The 19,841-nt window shown below is 46.7% G+C and overlaps 2 protein-coding genes across 3 annotated transcripts in view; one reads left to right on the top strand and one right to left on the bottom strand.

Annotated features, from left to right (window-relative positions):
• The first annotated feature begins 257 nt into the window (after positions 1–257).
• On the top strand, positions 258–6,176 carry VGLL2 (vestigial like family member 2). Of its 2 annotated transcripts, XM_054279848.1 has the most exons (4): positions 258–338; positions 2,466–2,757; positions 4,543–5,061; positions 6,136–6,176. In XM_054279848.1, the coding sequence occupies exons 1-4, from the start codon at positions 258–260 to the stop codon at positions 6,174–6,176; spliced, it is 933 nt and encodes a 310-aa protein (XP_054135823.1). The 2 variants fall into 2 exon arrangements, with proteins under 2 accessions (XP_054135823.1, XP_054135824.1); XM_054279849.1 differs by lacking the exon at positions 4,543–5,061.
• Positions 6,177–19,648: 13,472 nt separating this feature from the next.
• The window catches only part of ROS1 (ROS proto-oncogene 1, receptor tyrosine kinase), a 67,982-nt gene continuing 67,789 nt past the window's right edge, over positions 19,649–19,841 (bottom strand). Inside the window, exon 44 of the mRNA XM_054279839.1 lies at positions 19,649–19,794. Within this exon, the coding sequence (XP_054135814.1) occupies positions 19,649–19,794 (146 nt within the window). The remainder of the gene's footprint in view (positions 19,795–19,841) is intronic.

The following is a 19,841-nucleotide window of genomic DNA, read 5'->3' as shown; positions in this document are numbered from 1 at the left end:
TGGAATCCCCCAGCGGCCCGGGAATCTCTCCAGTCCCGCCGTATTTGCGGGAGGGAGCCCGCAGGAAGGGCGGAAGGCAGGGAAAGAAGGCAGGGAGGGGGTGTCAGCACAGCCCAGCTCGGCCTCATCCCCCCTCACTCCTCCCACCAGTGCGTGGTGCCTCTTAACCCCCGGGAACCTCCCTCCCCCGAAGCATTACTCCACTTTGCAGAACACGAGTTGATGAGAAAAAAAATACTTCTCGGCCGCGGCCAGCCATGAGCTGTCTGGATGTTATGTACCAAGTGTACGGTCCTTCCCAGCCCTACTTCTCAGCAGCCTACAGCCCCTACCACCAGGTACGTGTAGGGGACAGCGGTGAAGAGGCAGAAGGTGGGAGGGGTATCGTCTGGAGGATGGCCATCTGGGGCCTCACCAAAGGGAAAAAGGGAAAAGGAGAAGGGGAGGGGAAAGGGGGGAGGGAGGGGGGGAGATCTGGGAGCCTGCGATGGTGAGCGGAGCAGAACCGCATCCCACCTTGGCGCGGGGCTCGACAGGGTACGTACGCCGGCGGCAAACGACGGACTACGGGATGCCTTTGGAGAGAGGGGACGATTTTAACCCTCAGAAGGATTTTTAGGGGGTTTGTTTGCTTGTTTGTTTGTTTTTTAAACGTTTGCTTGTTTGTTTTCTTTGCCGGGACGAGCTACTTACGAGCGCGGCGAGTTGGGGTGGCGATGTGTGTGGGGACCGTCGGGGGCTGCGAGGCCGGGCTTCCCGGGGCATCGCTCACCCCGGCGCGCCGGCATCCCGGTGGAAGCGGCTCGGTGCGGAGATTTTACAGCCGCATCGGAGGGGTGCTCCGGAGTTACGCTCTGGAAGCGGGGTGGGCGAGAGAGACTCGAGGTTGCGGGGTTTGCCCGGTTTGGCGATAGCGGAGGAAACCGCGGCCGCGAAGGGGAGCAAGGGGCTACAGGATGCTCCCGTGTGCCGGGGCGCTCTCGGCGGCGGCGGGACCCCGGCACGTCTCCCGGGCTCCCCCGGCTGCCGGCGAGACCCGCGGGTGCTTGGTGAGCTGCAGGCACGTCCCCGCTGCGCGCAGCTCGGCCCGGGAGGGCGCGGGTATCAGCTGATGCCGAGGGCTCAAGGGAAGGATCGCTCCGGCCGCGGGGATGTCCGGGCACGCACGGCCCGCGCTGCGCGGGACCTGCGTGGGTCAGGCTCGGCTCCCCCGGCTGCACCTGCTGCCCACCGCTTTCCTTTCAACCCCGCTGCGTTCCCAGGTTTTCTCTCGCCCTTACCCCTTCCAGAAATTAATTCCTTCCTCCCCCAGCATAACGAAAAAGGGGATGGATGTAGGGAACGGCGCCCCGGGCCCGAGGCGGGTGCAGCCCCCGCCGTGCGGCGGTCCCCGTGCCCCCTCCAGCGCCCGGCAGCGGGGCCCAGGAGCCGTCACAAATAGCAGATAATGTCTTTCCCCACCTTGCCTTCCCTCCCACCACCGTCTCAAAACCCCGGCTTATGACATTATTAAGGGGGATAAGCATTACCTCAATGGCCGAACAGGGAGCCAAGAGGAAAGGCGCTCGTCGCGACGAGTGACATTATCAAATATACCGCGTGTCTTGGCCCAAGACTCTGCCCCGTCCTCTCGGTTCTTCCCCCGCCGGCCGCCCCAAGGCTCTGCTGGCGGCGGCCAAGCCCGGGCTCCGCGTCCCAGCGCTTATTGCTAAGAAACTCTCAGCAGTTGCAGACACGCTAACGCGCATGAAGACGGGAAACATCCGGAAAACTTCACAACGCCCGCTCTTTTCCCACTCGGCGGAATACAATAAAAGGAGACTAATCTTGCAGCAAATACCCGGAGCTTCTTGGTGTCCAGGGAAATGCTGAGTTTTGCCCTGAAGTGTGTTTGAGACTGTCAGTCTTTTTTCACCCCTCTTTGCTTCTAACCTCGCCGCTGTGAGTTACAGGGCACTCTTTGCACCAGATAGACTCTCGGAGCCGGGGACCGAGGGGCTCTCGCGTTCTCCCAGCTGCCGGCGCTGCTCCGTGGCTGCTCGGCCGTCGCCCGCCCGTGCCCCGGCATTGCAGCCCCTTGGCGGCCGCTGTCCGCTCCGAAGCCAGCTCTGCTAAGAGCCTTTTTTGGGGGGCTTGGTGTGGGGGACCCGGTCGTGTGACCCCCGCCCGGCCGCGCCTTCCCCACCCGGCGGCTGTCTTGCTCCATCCCGTTCGGCACCCGTGGGTTTCGGTCCCCCGGCCCTATTTGCAGTCCCTTCGCTGCCCCCGGACTTGAGAGGGCGATATGGGGGTGTGGGGATTGTGGTGTGTGCTGAGGGAACGGCGGGCAGCCGAGCAGAAGACTTTGGCATCCTCTCGGGGAGACCGCGGGAGAGGGCTCGGCTCCGCACGCCGGACGGCACAGGGAGGGCCAGCGCACCTTGGTGTGCTGCGTGACCGGCTCCGTTTTCTTTCCTTCCCTGCAGAAACTCGCCTTTTACTCCAAAATGCAGGAAGCCCCGGAGAGCGGCAGCAGCGCCAGCGCCGGCAGCTCCTTCTCCAGCCACGCCGCGGCCAGCATCAAGGAGGAGGACTGCAGCCCCGAGAAGGAGCGACCCCCCGAGGCCGAGTACATCAGCTCCCGCTGTGTCCTCTTCACCTACTTCCAGGGGGACATCAGCGCCGTGGTGGATGAGCACTTCAGCCGGGCGCTCAGCCAGCCCAGCAGCTTCTCCCTGGGCAGCGCGAAGGCGGCGCGGAACGCGAGCTCCTGGCGGGGTGAGCGCCCAGCGCGGGGGGCGCAGGGGATGCGGGGATGCGGGGGTGTGGGGGATGCTGGGGGTGCGGGGGATGCTGGGGGATGCGGGGGATGCTGGGCCCCCTCTGGGCCGGCACCTCGTCCCCGCCTCGGCTCTGCATCCAGCTCCCTCCTCCTTCCCACCAGCGGCTGGTCCGGCTTAGGGTAAAAAGGTCCCTATCCTTTTTAGGGTAAAAAGGAAAGAAAAAAATCCCTTCAGATTATGCAGAGGGGCATGGCCCACGGGGAAAGCAGTCTGAGAGGCGGTTGGGGGAAACAAGTGGTCTTTTCACTGCAGGTGCTTTACCTGGAGAGGGCTACAGCACAACTAGCCACGGAGTGACTCCCAAACTGTGACTCTGACCAGTGTATTCCCTGTTGACCCCAGCTTTCAGTTTAGAGTGGTCATAGTGATGGGAGCAAAGTAAAAAGCAAATGTGGGAACAATCTGATCTGCTTCCCACCTCTAAAAGAAAATTATTGTGTGTGTCCATGTATCTTGTCCTGTGTGTATCACCACCCTGATTGTTGCTGGAGTGCTGACAAGGACTCTGAAGTTTCGGAAAACAAGGGCTTGCAGACCTGGCCATGGCCATGTGCTGTCAAGGCCAAGGCTGTGACTTATGCACAGCTCTCTGTATCCATGCCTGATTCACACTGGACAGGCCCACGAGAGTAGTCAGGGCAGAGGGGAATAATCTTCTCCACACTCCATCTGCCAGAGAGTTAGGGCTGGCACTTCCTTGTGGGCAGTCTTAGCAACCCTCCCTCACAGGGCCACCTGCTCAGCCAGGGCTGGTTTCCCAGACCTTGCACGGATTGCTGTCTGTAGTGTCCAAGAATATTTCACGGGTGAGAGATATTCAGTGCTGGAATTGATGGCAGTAGAGGAGGTTTTTTTGCTCATCATGAACTGCTTCCCCTTTTCCTAAGCAATGCCAAGGCTCAGAGCTGACATACTTCCCTGGCAAAGAAGTATTAGGAACATAGTTCTATTTCTTTCAAGGACAGTGTGCATTGCCAATTAATCATACATAACATCTATTTGTGATATTAATAATCACCAGTCCATCTTGCATGTTGCTAACAAGGAAAAGAAAATTTAGGGTCTTTGTCTTTGCCCTGCCAATCTCCAAAGTTCTGCTGAGGGCTTCCCAAACAGGCTGACAATATACCTAAGAATATACAATATTCTTAGACATATGGTATATTGTCTATAGACAATATACCATATGGCTGTAATAGATGGAGAATTGCCCCAGATATTTGAGTAATTCAAACTTGCCTTTAGTCACATCTCTCACTGTTCCTGCCCACTTTGCTACTGCACTGAGGCAGCAGCTTCTTTCCAGGAAACATTGGGCATAAATGTTTAGACAAGGAGATTATCACAAAAACAAACAAGAAAAACCCAAACCTGAAAATTTAAGTGGTGTATAGTAGCCCTCAGTTTCCACTACTGAAGGAAAGAGATGTTTCTCTTGCCTTAGGTAACAACATTTTGCCCATCTACGTAGTAAGAAAAAGCTGGAGGACATAGGTGCAGCTTCATGGATAAGCCATAGGACAGGTGTGTTGGGTATTTAATCAGAGAGGAATTTATATTTATTTGGAGCAAGTTCTTATCCTTGCCAGTTTTTCATGGAACAAAGGGAATGAAAGGACTGGTTTGGGTGGATCAGGAAGGGACAAAATCCTGGGGAAAGGAGATCAAGTCTTGTGGGGTGTGCTCATTGCTGACCTTCTTTCCCATTTCCTTCACTCAGATGGATCCTTCCCAATGAGCCAGCGCATCTTCCCGCCGTCCTTCTGGAACAGCACATACCAGCCCTCCTCGGTGCCGGCCAGCCTGAGCAGCCCCCTGGCAGCTGCGGCCCACAGCGAGCTGCCCTTCGCCACCGCCACTGACCCCTACGCGCCCGCCTCCCTGCACGGCCACCTGCACCAGGGCGGCCCCGAGCCCTGGCACCACGCCCACCATCACCACCACCACCACCACCACCACCATCCCTACATCGGCACACAGAGCAGCGCCTACCCCCGCCCCACCGCCATGCACGAGGTCTACGGGCCCCACTTTGACCCCCGCTACGGCTCGCTCCTGGTGCCCACGGCCTCCGTCAGGCCCCACCGCCTCACGCCCGCCTCCGTGCCCGCACCCGTCAGCCCCCCCTGCGAACTGGGCAAGAGTGAAGCGGGCGCTGCTGCGGCCTGGACGACGCCAGGCCCCTTCCCCAATGCAACAGGAGACATGGCACAGAGCATCGGCCTCAATGTGGACACAGGTAATGAGCTGCCCTCGGCCCCTCCACTCCCCTGCCTCAGCTGCTACCCTGCTCCCTATTCCACACCCTCCATAGCAGTAGGGAAGGACTTGGGGGAGCGGCTGAGGTTCTGCTGTAAGGGAATGAACTGAGGGTGGAAGCCCCATGTGTGACTCCTGAGCTCTGCCCTGAGTGCTCTTCCTGGGGCTCTCAGGCCAGGCAAGTGAAGAAAGGAGAGGAAGGATGAGACAGGCCAACACATCACATCTCCACAACATTGTTTGAATTTCTGATGCCCTCAAACATTCCCTGAGGCAACAGGTTGCTTTGAGGTACTCTTGTCCTAGCTCTGGTCTTGTTCCTGCATTGAGCAGTGAGAGCTAGGAGCAGAATGGAGCAGCCCCAAAGGTCACTCCTTGGCCCCATCCATGTGCTGCCCTGAGGGGTCATTTCTAGACACCGTGCAGGTTCATGAACTAGCTCCTCTCCTTAATTATCTTCTCCTTCCAGTTTTTGAGATGAAAGCACAATTGCATTTTGTGAGAAAAAAGGCAGTGGTCTTCCTCTGGTGGTGCCTATTGGGGTGTCTGCAACAAAGGTGTGGCTGTAGTGCTGACAAAAATGGGTGTGCAGGCACAGTCAGCAGTGACAGATCCTGAGTCAGTGGTTGTGAAGGGAAGGAAAGTCTGTTCCAAGCTAGTTTCATTACTGCAGCCACTAATGGCTCCTTATGGTGTCCTCACTTTAAGGAGAGACTTTCTCCAGTCTGGCTTGGGCACTTCTCCTTGTTTCACAGCCTTCTGGGGCTCTGGAGATCCCATGCTTTAGACTGATGTCACCTGGCAAGAAATGCAATTTGTTTTCCTCTGTTCTTAAATGCCTGTACCTATTTTTCTTCTTCCTTTTTTTTTTTTTTCTTCTCTCCATTCTCAGGTTTGCAACCTCAGGATAAAAGCAAGGATCTGTACTGGTTTTAGAGCTGTCCTTCACTCTTCTTCCCCTGGCTCTCCCCTGTAGCTCTCTACCCGTTAGACATGGTGGCATTCAGAGCTGAAATCGGGTCAGTTTGTAACAGCTTCTGATCTTGGTTTGCAGCTCGCCGTTACTCCTTCTGTGGTGGATCCCTTCTGAGCTGATGTGCTGACTCAAAGACTCTCAGATCCCCCCTTGCCCTTTTCCAAGCCCACCGTGGCCCTGCTGCTCGGGGAAAGACAACGGGATTTAAAAGGACCTGGCATTGCAAGGGTGATACTTTAGACTTATTTCGGAGAGGAAAGTCGTTCTGTTGCAAGAAGAGAGCCAAAGACATTGAACTTCTATTTAAGCAGACCCCACAGCCAGACCTGCAGCCAGACTACTCTGAAAGAGTCAAATGACGTTGTGGATGGTGATGCAAAACCACTGGCCTTCACACAGGCAACAGAGGAAATTCTGGGGGTTTTTTAGTGGTGTGAATATATTTTTATGGCAGTGAAAGTTATTTCTTGAATGCAACCATGGGAAAGATACTCAGCAGTTTTGAACTGGATTTTTATTTTGCATTACAGAAAAGTAAAAGGAGAAGAAACTGGAACTCACTAACTTTTTCAGACTATCAAGGAACTGGTCAGATTTTTCAACTTTGTGATTGTGAGTGGCAAGTGTCTGACTGGGGCCACCTGCCCTGGACTTACAGATATGCAGCTGTTCCCCTCACAACTGCTTAAATCCCAGAAAGACGAAAACCAAGGTGGCACTTCTCAGACTTTGGCACATTGCATTGGCTGTATAACAGTTGTTTGGTTGGGGGTGGGGTTGTTTGTTTGGTTTTAGTTGGTTTTTTTGGTGTTTTCTTTTTTTTTTTCTTTTTTTTTTTTTTTGTTTTTACAATAAACATTTTCTGGTGAAAGTTTTACCCTCTTAAAGCAGGGGGAGAAAGGAATCCAATGAAGAATGGCTCACCTCCAACCCAACAGCCTTTAAAGGGAACACCAGCACAAAAAGCACTTGGTGGACATAAGTGCTGAGTTGCCTCTAACACTTCCCTTTGTCTACTTGTTGCTGTCATTTTGCCACTTTAGTAGTTGTTTTTTGGGGGGTTTTTTGAAAGGGGCAAATAGATATTTAACAGTAGCAAAGGTGTATTAAAGGTATCTCCTTCATTCATCCTGTGTACTTTCATGAAGAATTAAAGCTAAATAAGAGAAATGAGGCAAACTGAAAACTTCAGGGTGAACCAGAAACTGTATCTCTCATGTGGATGAAGTGAGTTATTTTATTATTTTGCATGAAAGATAAATAGAAATCTTAACAGCTGAAAATATTTTCTTAGTGAGTAAAATACACAGAGATAAATACAAAATATAAGAAAATATGAGACCATTGCAGTGCTACATTTTAGAGTATGGTGTGGCTGTAAGATTGGTTAAAGTAAGGGAGCTGGTCCATATTTCTTCAGCTAACAGAGGGGACTGTAGCTTATAGAACTGCTGTTGAGGTGGTAAAGTGTTACTACCAGGTGATGAATAATCGATGAAACAGGGCAGAAATGGCACTTACCCTATACCTAAAAGCTGACTTTTTTTATAGACGAATATCTGTTCCCAACACTACTGTGTTTTGTGTTTTTTCTGTTTTGGTTTTTTTTTTTCCCTCTTAATGTAATGTCTTTGAGGCTGACAAATTTTAAAGCATTTAGTAGGAAATTCCTAACATTACCCCCTGACACTGGGAGAAGCAGTAGAAAATGAACTTTTGTTCTGAGATTAGAGCTTTTACCTTTCAAACTCTCACAAAATTTGGCATAATGTTCACCCTGTGTCAGGAGTGGAGTTATGAATAACCCAAACTTGCTTCTCCTAGGTTTGGTTAAAACTCAATTTCTGGGAAAGAATAGGAATCCCAACAGAAAGAGTTTGACAAAGCAGTGTGAGTACATACTGTGAGAAGCTGACCCGGAGCAGCTCCAGCCGGAGCTTAAGAAATGGCAGGGGGAGCTTGCCGTGGTTCCCTCAGCCAGACAAACCAATGGGTATTTTTCCCTCAGTCTGCAAATATCTAGAGCCCAGACAAGCTGCGAAGGGCAAGGGAATGACTCCAGAATTTACATTATTTATTAAATCAAAAACATTCCAAGGTGTTTATCAAGGAAGAAGGCACCTGCTTTTTGAAGCAGAAAAGTAATTAAAAGCACTGGTTTGACTGCAGAAACTTTAAGTTAGCAGGATCATTTTGTGAGCATTTTCCTGAGGGCTTTCTCAGGCTGTTTTTTAAGTTTGTTTTATTTTTAAAGGTAAATCTGAGTCTGTGATTGGTCGTGCTTCACCACAATTATTTCTTTTTTCTTTCTTTTTTTCTCCCCTCTCCTCTGCAATTCTTAACAAGGAGGGCTAAGTGACGCAGCCCAAATACATTTGAAAATATTCATGTAAGCATAAATGAGTCATTTGCTACATTGCCATTTACAATCCATTTTGACTGTGAATATATTCGAGCATGAGAATTTATCCAATGAATCCATGAATATTGGTTTTGCCATTTGTTCTGTGAGTACATTTTTTACTGCTTTATCATGAAAACATCTAAACACAAAAGCCAAGACAGTGGCTCAAGGTGCTAAAAGTACAAACAACTTTTATAAAACAGTCCTACTCTGGGTGGACTGCAGCCTGAAAGCACACATGCCCTGTTTTGGCTAATCCTTGCAGTTTTGCTCGCTCTGTGTTATTCAGACTCCTGAAGGAGCACCAACATTTAAGGTTTGGGCATTACTCTTTGCAGGACTGGGGCCACAGCTCCTAATGCAGTAAGAGTGCACGTGACCATGCCATTTCTCAAGCCTGTTTCATTCCTCTTTGCATCATAGGTCACTACTCCCTTAGTCATGAATGCTTGTAGAAAATCTGGAATTACAAAAGAAACCCTTCTTAGATGTTATGTAAATATTACCTGTCACATGCTTGTCACGCACTGAAGGGGATGTGAGTCCCCATCTCTGCAGCCTGGACAGCAGATCCTCCTGCTGTCCCCTTCTGAATGTCATGCACCCCACTGTGCTCTCTAGCTGCCCACCTGACAAACAGAGTAGCCCAGCTGGGATGGACAAACAGACACAAACAGCTTCAGACCCATTCGTGCAGAGTCCAGCGAAGAAGGCAGAGGGAAAGCATCTGCTACAGAGCATGGACACAGCAAGGGTACCTGCTGCTGCCCAGTAGCCTCCACAAGGAGTTTCCAAAATGAGCTCTGGATGTATTCACCACAGGTACTTAATTCCCTTTATGAAAATAGCTGAAAATCAGCAAAGCATGAAGGAGTATACTGTTTTGATTATCTCTGATGTTGAAAGGGATCTGTCAAGGGAAGGATGGAGGTGGGGATAGAGCATGGCATTTGTGGGAGCAGTCTCCACTTTATTTTAATGAGGTCTTTGCTTCAGTACTGCTGCAGTCACAAGAGTAAAGCATGAAACTCTTGAATGCGTATATGTGCCTCTACACTTGGAGTCTAATGTTGGAGAGCTTTAGGGTAGTGTCGCTTATTTCTCACCTACTTTCCTAGTGTGCCTTCCATAGGAGCCCCCATCAGAGGAGGAGGAAGGGAGGGGACAGAGGGTGAAAGAGAGGTTGAATAATCCCTTTTGCGTCCCCTAGACTGTGTGCTGCTGCCGCTGGGGAAATGTATCTGCCCTGTCTCCTCCTTGGGTCAGGAGCTGCCGACCCTTCTCACCTTCCCTTTGAAGTCATATTTAGGCTCACAAGACAAGCTCTAGCTAGCGCTTAAATGTTGGGCCCTTCTTGGAAGGGAGGAAAATGCTGCTGGTGGCTTTGGATGCAGCAGCGTTCTCTAACTGACAGTTGCTGTGCATCTTTTTCTGGGCAAGTGTTGTAATTAACGTGCCCTTTTGATTACAGAAGGATGAGCCAGCTCCTGTGGAGGATTGTAGTGTCTTGGCTGTCTTCCCGGGCCTGCCACCCAGAGGGGCAGTTGCAGCAGGGAAAGGAGAGAGTCCTATGGTTATTTTCAGGAGTGAGACACTGATTTTGTATGCTAGGCAATTTTGCACAGGGAAATGCAAGTAGCAAGTAGCAAGATCATTTTTAAAAAAAGGAATAGGGGAAAAAGAAGACAAAAAAAGAAGAAAAGGGAAGAGGAAGAGGAAGGGAGAAAAGAAAAAGAATAAGAAAAAGAAAAAGAAAAAGAAAAAAAAGAAAAAGAAAAAGAAAAAGAAAAAGAAAAAGAAAAAGAAAAAGAAAAAGAAAAAGAAAAAGAAAAATTTTCCTTCAGTCATTTCCCAAGCTTTGGGACTACAGCTTAGGGAACGATGCTGTTAATTTAGTTGTCAGCATAGTAACACTATTATCTAATCTGAATGTAGTGACAAGCTACTCAGCCTGGGTTCTTCATGTCCATTTCTAGTCTTAAAGGTGGAGTTACTTTAGCAGTGCATCTTCTACTGCCTCCTTAGCCAGGTATAACCCAGGAATAATGTGCATCAAAGCTGTAAGTGCAAATTGCAGCAGAGAGGCCCTGGGGTGCTATGTCCCATCCTCCTGCCCCTGCCCTCTCTGCACCAGGTCCCCCAAGAGATAGGGAAGGTGCTGGAAGAGCCCACTCAGGAGTGGGAGAGTGTAGGAGTGCAGGGATGCAGAGAGCGCAAATGCAGATGTGCAGGTGTGCAGGGTGCAAGACCGTAGGAGTGTAAGAGTGCAGGGATGCAGGGTGCAGGTGTGCAGGGTGCAGGAGTGTAGGCATGCAGCAGTGCAGGAGTGCAGAGGTACAGGAGCACTGGGCTGCAGGGTGCAGGTGCGCTCTCTCCTGGCCCCCAGTCTCATGCATGAGCACTTCATTTGTCGGCTGCAGCCCACAAAAGCACAGGCTGGCCAAGGACAGAAGCATTTCATTAGGTATGTGCCAGTTGCTTATTCATTCATGGTAAAGGCAGGGTAAGCACCTGGCGGGAGTGCTGTCCCATTAGGAGATGTAATAGCACATTGGATATTACTGAGGGTACTCCATCTCCCTGTGGCATGGTGCATTTCCTTCTGCCCTACCTGGCCTGGGTACAGCTGCAAGGCGCTTCTCCTCCCTCATCATACCCACCACAACTTCTCGACTTCTTCTCTCCTTGACTTCTATCCTCAGCCTGAGCCCTGAATCTCATTTCCTCTCTGTTCTCCTGCCTCACCCAGGCTCTTCCCTCCTGCACTTAGCACTCTGGCCCCACGCCACAGCAGCACGGAGCAAAGAAACAGTGTGAGGAGGGACACAAACTCTCGTGCCAATGTTGTTTGCATGGAGTCAGTATTTACATGATAAACAGAGTTGGACAAACATGGGCCTTTTCAGGAAGAGCCAGTGCAATTGGTATCAATCTTGCAGTGAACCTCTGTGGCAGGAACCAAACCTAACCCCTGATTCTGACCCAGTGGAAAAACTCCGTTTTTCCAGAAGCTGGGTTCTAAAGAACTGTGACAGCCTCAGTTGCACAGAGACGCAAATGATTATTCTCTCTTGACAGACCTACACAGCTCCCTCCTTGTATTTAACTGCAGTCCAAGTAAGCTGGATCAGGAAAGAGACACTTGATAGCTGCTGTTTCCGTGGTTGAAATATTTGTGAAGTTAGCGCATAATCTGAAAGCAGAAGCTAATAAATTATAGGGTGCTAATTGGGGCCAGAGTGGAGCCGTCAATCATATTATCCTAAACACACAGAGACCCTCACAACCTAAAAAGGCAAGAAAGCCTCCAGGAACAGCTCCCAGTTGTCACTAGGCATGACCTCCACTTCAGTGAGTGCACAGAGAGTCAAGGCAGAGAGTTTATTCTGCTAAGAAAATGCAAATCCCATATTTAAGACAGCACTTTTATTTGATTTTGTTTACACTCTTTGGGAGTGTATTTCCAAGAGAATGTTATTGTTTTCCTTTGCCACTTAACTTGACATTTATGCCATTTAAAAAAAAAAGTAGATCAGTTAAGAATTCGCAATTTTTATATTTGTTTAGTCCTTAGAGTAACAGTCATAAGACAATTCACAGTCCAAACTCCTTGCACATAGGCTTGTTTTTTTAAAGTCATCCTATAACTCATATATCTTTTATTGCTTCCCATGCCCCAGTAACATATATTCAGCTTAGGACCTGCAGGACTCTGTGATCTGAGCCAAAACATAACTGTGCAAACATAGTAACTATAGGGTGTTTGCAGCTATAGTCACTTTGTCACCATTTTTTTAAAATTGCTTCCATCAAGATTGAGTATTTTACTCACAATATAAAACTAAATCAAAGAATTCTAAAGAGATTTTTAGTAACACTTTTCCCCATAAATTTATTTCTGTATGTAGATAGGTAGACATCCCAGAAATCATTCCCTGAAGAAAAGATGTGAATGGATCAGATCGCCTTGAGGGCCATCACACAGCACATGCAGGACAATCAGGGCATCAGGCTCAGGCTTACAAAAGGCAAGTCTTCCTTGACTAACCTGATCTCCTGCAAGGTGGCCCACTCAGTGGATGAGGAAAAGACTGTGGATGTTGTTTATCTGGGCTTCAGCAAAGCCTTTTACACTGTTTCCCACAGCATTCTCCTGAAGAGTCTGGCTGCTCATGGCTTGGCTGGGGTTTTACCCAGCTCACTGGGTGAAAAGCTGGCTGGATGGCCGGACCTAGGGAGCAGGGGTCAGTGGGGTTACATCCAGTGGGCAGCGGTCACAAGTGGTGTCCCCCAGGGCTCAGTACTGGGGCCAGTCCTGTTTAATATCTTTACCAGTGATATGCCTCAGCCACTTTGCAGGTAACACCAAGCTGGACAGGAGTGTTGATCTGTTGGAGGGCAGGAAGGCTCTGTGGAGGGATCTCGACAGGCCGGATCCATGGGCCAAGTCCAGCGGGATGAGGTTCAAGTGGCATGGCCTGCCCTTGGGTCACAACAACCCCAGGCAGCACTACAGGCTGGGGGGAAGAATGGCTGGAAAACTGCCCAGAGGAAAAGGACCTGGGAGTGCTGGTTGGCATCTAACTTAGCATGATCCAGCTGGGCCCAGGTGGCCAAGAAGGCCAATGGCATTCTGGCTTGTGTCAGAAATTGTGTGGCCAGCAGCACCAGGGAAGAGATCGTCCCTCTGTACCCAGCACTGGTGAGGCCACACCTGGAATCCTACCTCCAGTTCTGGGCCCCTCACAACAAGAAGGACACTGAAGTGCTGGAGCATGACCAGAGAAGGGCAACAGAGCTGGTGAGGTGTCTGGAGCACAAGTTTTATAAGAAGCAGCTGAGGGAGCTGGGATTGCTTAGACTGGAGAAAAGGGGACTCAGAGGAGACTTTATTACTCTCTACAACTGCCTGAAAGAAAGCTGTAGTGAAGAGCCAGGCAACAAGTGGCAGGACAAGTGGACATATCTTCAAGCTGTGCAAGAGGAGGTTCACGTTGGCTATTAGGAAGGATTTCTCCATGGAAAGGGTTGTCAAGCGCTGGAATGGATTGCTGAGATGGCAGAGTCACTGTCCCTGGAAGTGTCCAAAAAATGACTGGACATGGTACTTAGTGCTATGGTTTAGTTGACAAAGTGGTGGCTGGTCAAAAGTTGGACTTCATTGTAGGGGGATAGAATATAAGTAAATAAAGGTAGTATAGAAAGCAATCTTACCCCCTAAAGAGTTGCAGCTGAGCCAATTATTAAGGATTAGGAGCAGACCTGACTTTACCAGGCCGCAGCTGTAGCCAATCAGCAGAGTGTTATAAAAGAGTGGATTGGTTGGCTGAGGGAACTGGAGTCAGTTGGCTGCTGTGAGGACAAGGGGGAGTCAGTGCCTAGGGGAGCTGCCTACAGGAAACCTCAAGGAGGTATGAAACTCTAGCAATATGGAACCCTTGTAATGACAATAGAACTCATGCACTATAATGACAACATTTCATGATCTTGGAGATAATTTCCAACCTTGATTCTGTGACTCTGTGAAGGGCATCAGAGGTGGCGAAGGGTCTTGAGCGCAAATCTTATGTGAAGCATCTGAGGGAACTGGTGTTACTTAGCCTGGAGAAAAGGAGGTTCAAGAGTAACCTTATCACTCTCTATGACTACCTGAAAGGAGGTTGTAAGAAGGTGGAGGTCTGTTTCTTCTCCTAAGGAACAAGTGACAGAATGAGAGGAAATAGCCTCAAGTTGCACCAGGGGAGGTTTAGGTTGGGTTTTATGGGACATTTCTTCTCCAAAAAGGCTATCAAGCATTGGAACGGGCTGCCCAGGGAACTGATGGACTCACCATCCCTGGAAGTACTTAAAAAACTCGTAGATGTGGTGCTTAGGGACATGGTGCATTGGAATTGCTGGGTTGCTCGTTGAAATTAATGATCTTAGAAGTCTTTTCCAACCTAAAGGATTCTATTCCAGAAAGAAAATCCAGCTATGTCAACAGAATTACAAAAGAAATTAAAATCCAAACAGAGAGTGGTTATTTTACAACTCTGTTCTTACAGTGAAAGATAGAAGGCAGCAATGAACAGCCTCCAAACTGAAGATGTCTTATAAAGAAGTTAACACATCATAAAAAAGATTATTTATACAGCAGTATCAGTTATGTCAGTAGCAATAACAACAATATTTTTGGCATCTTCACTTGGCTTTGATACCCTGTGTTTCTGGCCATTTTTTAGAGTTAAAACATAATCAGTTAGAGTTGCTAAGTGTCATTATAAATAGAGCCACGATTGTTTGAAAAATCCAGCTGATTTGCAAGCTTCTGCAACTAGAAGTGTGTGTGTAACAAAGATTTTCAAGAATTAATTAAATGAAACTGAGCTAGAATTTTTTAACCATTAGCAAACCTGCTAGCCTATCTTACAGACATTTTCTGCAACATCCTTTTTCAGGTCTAGCTGAATAATATAAATTTTGTGTAGAAAGAGGTAAATTTGAATCTAAAGCTTGCCTTCACCATTAAAATGCATAGTTCTAAACCCAAATTAAAGAAGATCAATTTCACCTGGTTGTGCTCAGTCACACCTGAGGACTTGAATCATCACAGATAGCATGCCACAGATGGCAAAGAAAATTTAAAAAAAGAGGAAATTACCTGGAGACATCAGTCAAGTGAAATAGATTGTAAAACTTTCTTTGCTGAAAACCATCATGGAAAGCAAGGGTGCAGTGATTCTGCTGTCAGGATATTTGTGCCCTTCTATACAAAAGGTGAGAGAAGCAAATTTTGAAAGACATTGTGATCCAGAGAGTGTTACTAGGCTCTGTTATCTAGGGCACCAGGAAAGCTGATGAACAACAACTTTAATCTCAGTGCTGGAGCCTGGCTTGACGTTCTCAGACAAGTTAGGCTGAGGTGAACTTGGTCCTTGACTTTTGTGTCCTCGCCACTTAGGAGCAGGTAACAAACACTAATAGAAAAAAACTTGTGTTAGCAATATAGCAATACAACCTTCTGCTTTTCTGGTGGTCATTCTTAAGTTTCCCAAATCCTGTGATGATGCCATTGAATGAATGACAGTAAAGTCTCCCAGAAAAGATGAGACCTGAATGTAAAATACAAAAAAGGCGAAGAAATTGTCTTGACACCCCAAGTTTTTCTGTCTAATGTGATAAAACCAAGGATGTCTTTTGCCTTTCATATCTCAACAAATCATCCTTTCAAGCTGTGTACATTTTCCCTTCAGCCACATTCCCATAGCTTATGTCACTGGGCACTCCCTCTGTGACACATGGGAATCTCAGAATGATCCTGCTAGAGCCTGGCATATCTCTCAGCTACATGGACATTTCCATAATTTTATCTTTGATCTAATAAGAACTTAATATTCTTGTCATAAAAAATTGTTTTTATTTCATAGTATCCTGATCATGGACCCCAAATAGAAAGCATGAGGTACACAGGTTTTGGATAGCTCTGGTCATCAGTATGTGCCAGCTCAAAAGCTCTTGCAATCCACCCTGAAAAACAGAAATGCACCGATGGCTGAGTGCTATCACCTGCTGTAGGCCTAAAAAGAGAAGACTTGAAATTCAGAAGACTGAAAATTCTGCCTTAGTACATCAGTAACATCTGCTATGACACTTCACATTTACAAAAGAGTTTGCACACATTAATTAATCACCACAGCATTTGTGTTGAGTTGTAGAAAATTCTATTTACAGGCAGAAGTAGACTATTTTTCACCTATTCAAGTGCATATCAAAGACAAATCAGCTACAGACACACGATATATCCATGTCTATCCAAGCACAGCTCAGAGTTCAGCCATGGCCATTTGGGAGCACTTGTGGGTTGTGTGTGTGGCACCATTTGTGCAGCATGCTCAGCATTGCTGCTCAGTGTTTGTTCTGGCGTCAAGGAACACCAAAGAGCCTGAGACAGGAACTGGCTATGGCCCAGAGACTCACCTGGGGCATCTCCTGGTGAGATCAGGAGATCACCCCATCTCAGTGCCTGAGAGCATGTCTCTTCTCCCCAGCAGCTTAGAGGCTGTAGTGGGTTGGAGTTCATTCACAGCAGCTCATCTTGTGTTATATTTTAGATTTGCAACCAAAACAGTACTGATAACACAGTAATATTTTAGATATTGCTGAAAAGTGTCTGCACAGAATCAATGCCTTCTCTGCTTCTCATTCTGTGCCCCCTCCCCAGTAAATAGACTGAAGGTGCACAAGATTTGGGAGGGGACACAACCAGGCAGATGACTCAAATTAACCAGAGATATTGCATGCCATGAAATGTCATGCTCAGCAATAAAATGGAGGACACTTAAAGAGATTAGTCCTCTTTTTTTTTAGGAACTGGCTGGGCATAGGTCTATTTGTCTCAGGACAAAATTAAGCTAAACACTTGGAGACAGATTTTATACTGCTGTACATCAGCTTAGCTTAACAAATCTAACCTGATTTACAGCATGGTCCACATGCCTTATACTATCCTTATCTCACAGATAATATTTCTGATAAACATTTATTTTCTTTAAATGATGTTATCACCTTTAAATCCATTTATATTTATTTAAAATCTGTAGTCACGTAAATCAAGACAGTTGAACTCAAGGGTTTCTTGACTCTTTCCCTTGATCTGTGATAGGAGGAGGTGAAAAATGGAGGCAAACACAGGCTAGGTAGTACCCATTTCCCTGCCCAAGAGAGAATGTGTTTAAGAGGTCTTTCATTCTCATTCCTACTCTGTCAAAAAGCAGCATGAAAACTGCAATCAGATCTGTCTACTGGAAGGCAAGAGGTGACCTCCTGATAGTGACTAAGTGTTGCTGAGGAAGACATCAATAATCAAGAAGAGTTTGAATGAAGAGAGGAAGCAACACTTCAATAAGATAGAGAAGATGAAATCATAAAGATGTGTAAGGAGAAGGGTGATGCAGAAGTATGAGGGATTAAGAAACTCCCTTCAAGTAGAATCATGGGTGGAAGCAAGTGAGGCTAAGTTTGCCTGCATCAAATTCAGCTTTACCATAACTCATTGGAATAGTTGCATTTGCATTGTTACTTCTCTAAGGCAGGAAAATGAGGGAGGGACAATGGAGTTTTGGCCAGTGTAAGGGTAGGGCCATGCTCACTATATCACTGAGCATGACTCAGATGACTACAATTACTGGGAAGGGTAGGTATTGTGTCTTCCATTGAATTCAACAAGTTATAGATCAGGATCCTCAAATTTGGATCAAGAAGTTAATTTTTTATCCTGTCCAATACGTTTTTCATATTATCAGGTACAAAAGACATAGATCACTGGTCAGTATCCTAAGGTTTCATTTATTGGCAGTGTGTTAAACTTGGCACTTTTTTTCTCATCATGCTGTGCTAATTTTTTCTTTAAAACTAGGCTTGCCTTGCAACACTTACAAAATGTGAACACAAGAATTACCTTCCCCTTTTTCCTTCTGTACTGCTTTGTGTTTTTGTGACTGCTTCAAGGCCTGGAGGGCATTACTCCTGGCTGCTCTCTGTCCCTGATGCTCATCTTTCCCACTAACCCAGTTTACACACGTTGGTTAGGCTCTTCCATGATTCTTTTTAAATGCTGACCTACACATAACTGAATGGACTTGGGATATCACATCGCAGGTGCTCATGAAGCCTGTGAAGGGTATTGTCTTGACAAAATTTTGGGAGGATTGAAGGTTTCTCCTGCTAAAGAAAAAGCTATCATACAGAGTCCTATTGTTCAAAACCTTTGTGTGGGGGTTGCTGACTGAGCAGCCTTCTTGACTTAAGTCAAACTATGCACACAGAGCACATTCAGGTGTGGTGGCTACAGCAAAGGGATCCTCCTGGTTTCTGGCCACCACATGCCATAGGTTAGCAAACGTTAGTAATTTTAAATTACTGAAATGGAAGGAATCACTGTACAACCAATCAAGCAGCACTCACAGAGGAAGGAAACATAATACAGTATTTATTTGTTTATCCATTGCTTATGGTCTGGTGAGCATAGTGAAGTGCTGCAATTGTATTTATTAGCAAATCTGTCTTTTACACTGATTTGTAGATGAAGAAAAATATTTATATAATGCTTCAAAGAGCTTTTTCAGAAACTTTGAAGAATCCTAATTCAAAATTAGGAATTTCTATTTCATTTTAGTAAAATGTTGACAGTCCACTTTTTTTTCATCTGTTTTGAATCTCCATTTAAGAAACTTTTGAAGTTTGATTGCAGTGGAGTTGCTTCTCACAAATGTATACATTCTGACATCAGATAGAACCTTTACTACTGTCTAGTGTGCCCCATTATAAAATATTTGCATAAAATTGCAGCATGTTTCTAGCTTCCTGAAAGATGTCAGTGAATAGCTCTGTATAATTTGCAAACTACTGTTCATGATGAAAAGTTAGAAAAAAAGCTTATTGCTGTCTTTTATTCAATAATTATTTGTATAAAATTTTATAACATACTTTGAGTTGATCTCCAAACACCAAGGAAGAGTACCTCCCTTCACCCAGTATGATAAAAAATAAATGAGGATGATGAACATTCAAAAAGGAAAGGAGCAGAAATTTAAGAAAACAGGACTGTCCTGACTGTCAGACCAATGTGCAACTCAATATGCAAGATGATTGCAAACAGTTGTTTAAATAATTAGGGAAACAGACCACCTGCAGCAGTGGACAACCTGGTCACCTTTCTTCAGCTGCTTTCTGATTTGGAGTTTGGTATTTATGGGGTTTTTTCAGTTTGTAAAATCCTGTTTGTGCACAGTGAAACTAGACTTCAACTGTTTGGTTTTCTTCACAAAAAAGCTGGTCTGTTTTTTGAAGCAGCATACCAGTATTCCCTTTTTGGAAGGGCTGCTGTGTGCCTGAGGCACGTGTGAGTGCATAAACTTAATACCACAGTAAAATCCCTTACTGTGTGATACAAGTTTTTTTGCTTTAAACTATCTCCTGTGAAGCACCCAAACCATAACATGTAGAAAATCAAAGGCTATGTAATTGGTGTCTTAACCTGATAAACAACATTCAGTACCTCGTCATGTTTTCTGGTAGTTTTATTAAAGAATTGATTTTTTTTTTTCAGACACCTCTGTAAATATGATAACATGCAGAATATTTTCCTTGGCTTGTGTCTTCTTTGAAGAGTTTTTTCTCTTTCACTCTCTTAAACAGTGGTAACCAGACTTAACTAATTTCAGCAGAATTGATGCTTTCTTCATCTGGGTTGCCTTCTTTGACTAGTACCAAATAATTTAAGCCCTCTTGATTCCTTGTTTCCATTAGTGTGGCTGAAAGAATGCTGTCTGAATCTGCACATGGGATATCATTATCTGCATTAAAAGAAAAAAAAAAAGAAAGAGAAAGGAAAATAAAATGG

The sequence above is a fragment of the Melozone crissalis genome, unplaced genomic scaffold, assembly GCF_028551555.1.
Source record: "Melozone crissalis strain CALT ecotype California unplaced genomic scaffold, PUWL_Pcris_2 ptg000027l_1, whole genome shotgun sequence".
NCBI lineage: Eukaryota > Metazoa > Chordata > Aves > Passeriformes > Passerellidae > Melozone > Melozone crissalis.
Note: the sequence above shows the minus strand (reverse complement) of the source record. Positions and strands in the feature narration are given on the sequence as shown.

Coding starts and splice junctions, on each gene's coding strand:
- VGLL2 (XM_054279848.1), top strand. CDS start 258: ATGAGCTGTCTGGATGTTATGTACCAAGTGTACGGTCCTTCCCAGCCC. Junction 339..2,465: donor CCTACAGCCCCTACCACCAG/GTACGTGTAGGG, acceptor CCTTCCCTGCAG/AAACTCGCCTTTTACTCCAA. Junction 5,062..6,135: donor CGGCCTCAATGTGGACACAG/GTAATGAGCTGC, acceptor CTTGGTTTGCAG/CTCGCCGTTACTCCTTCTGT.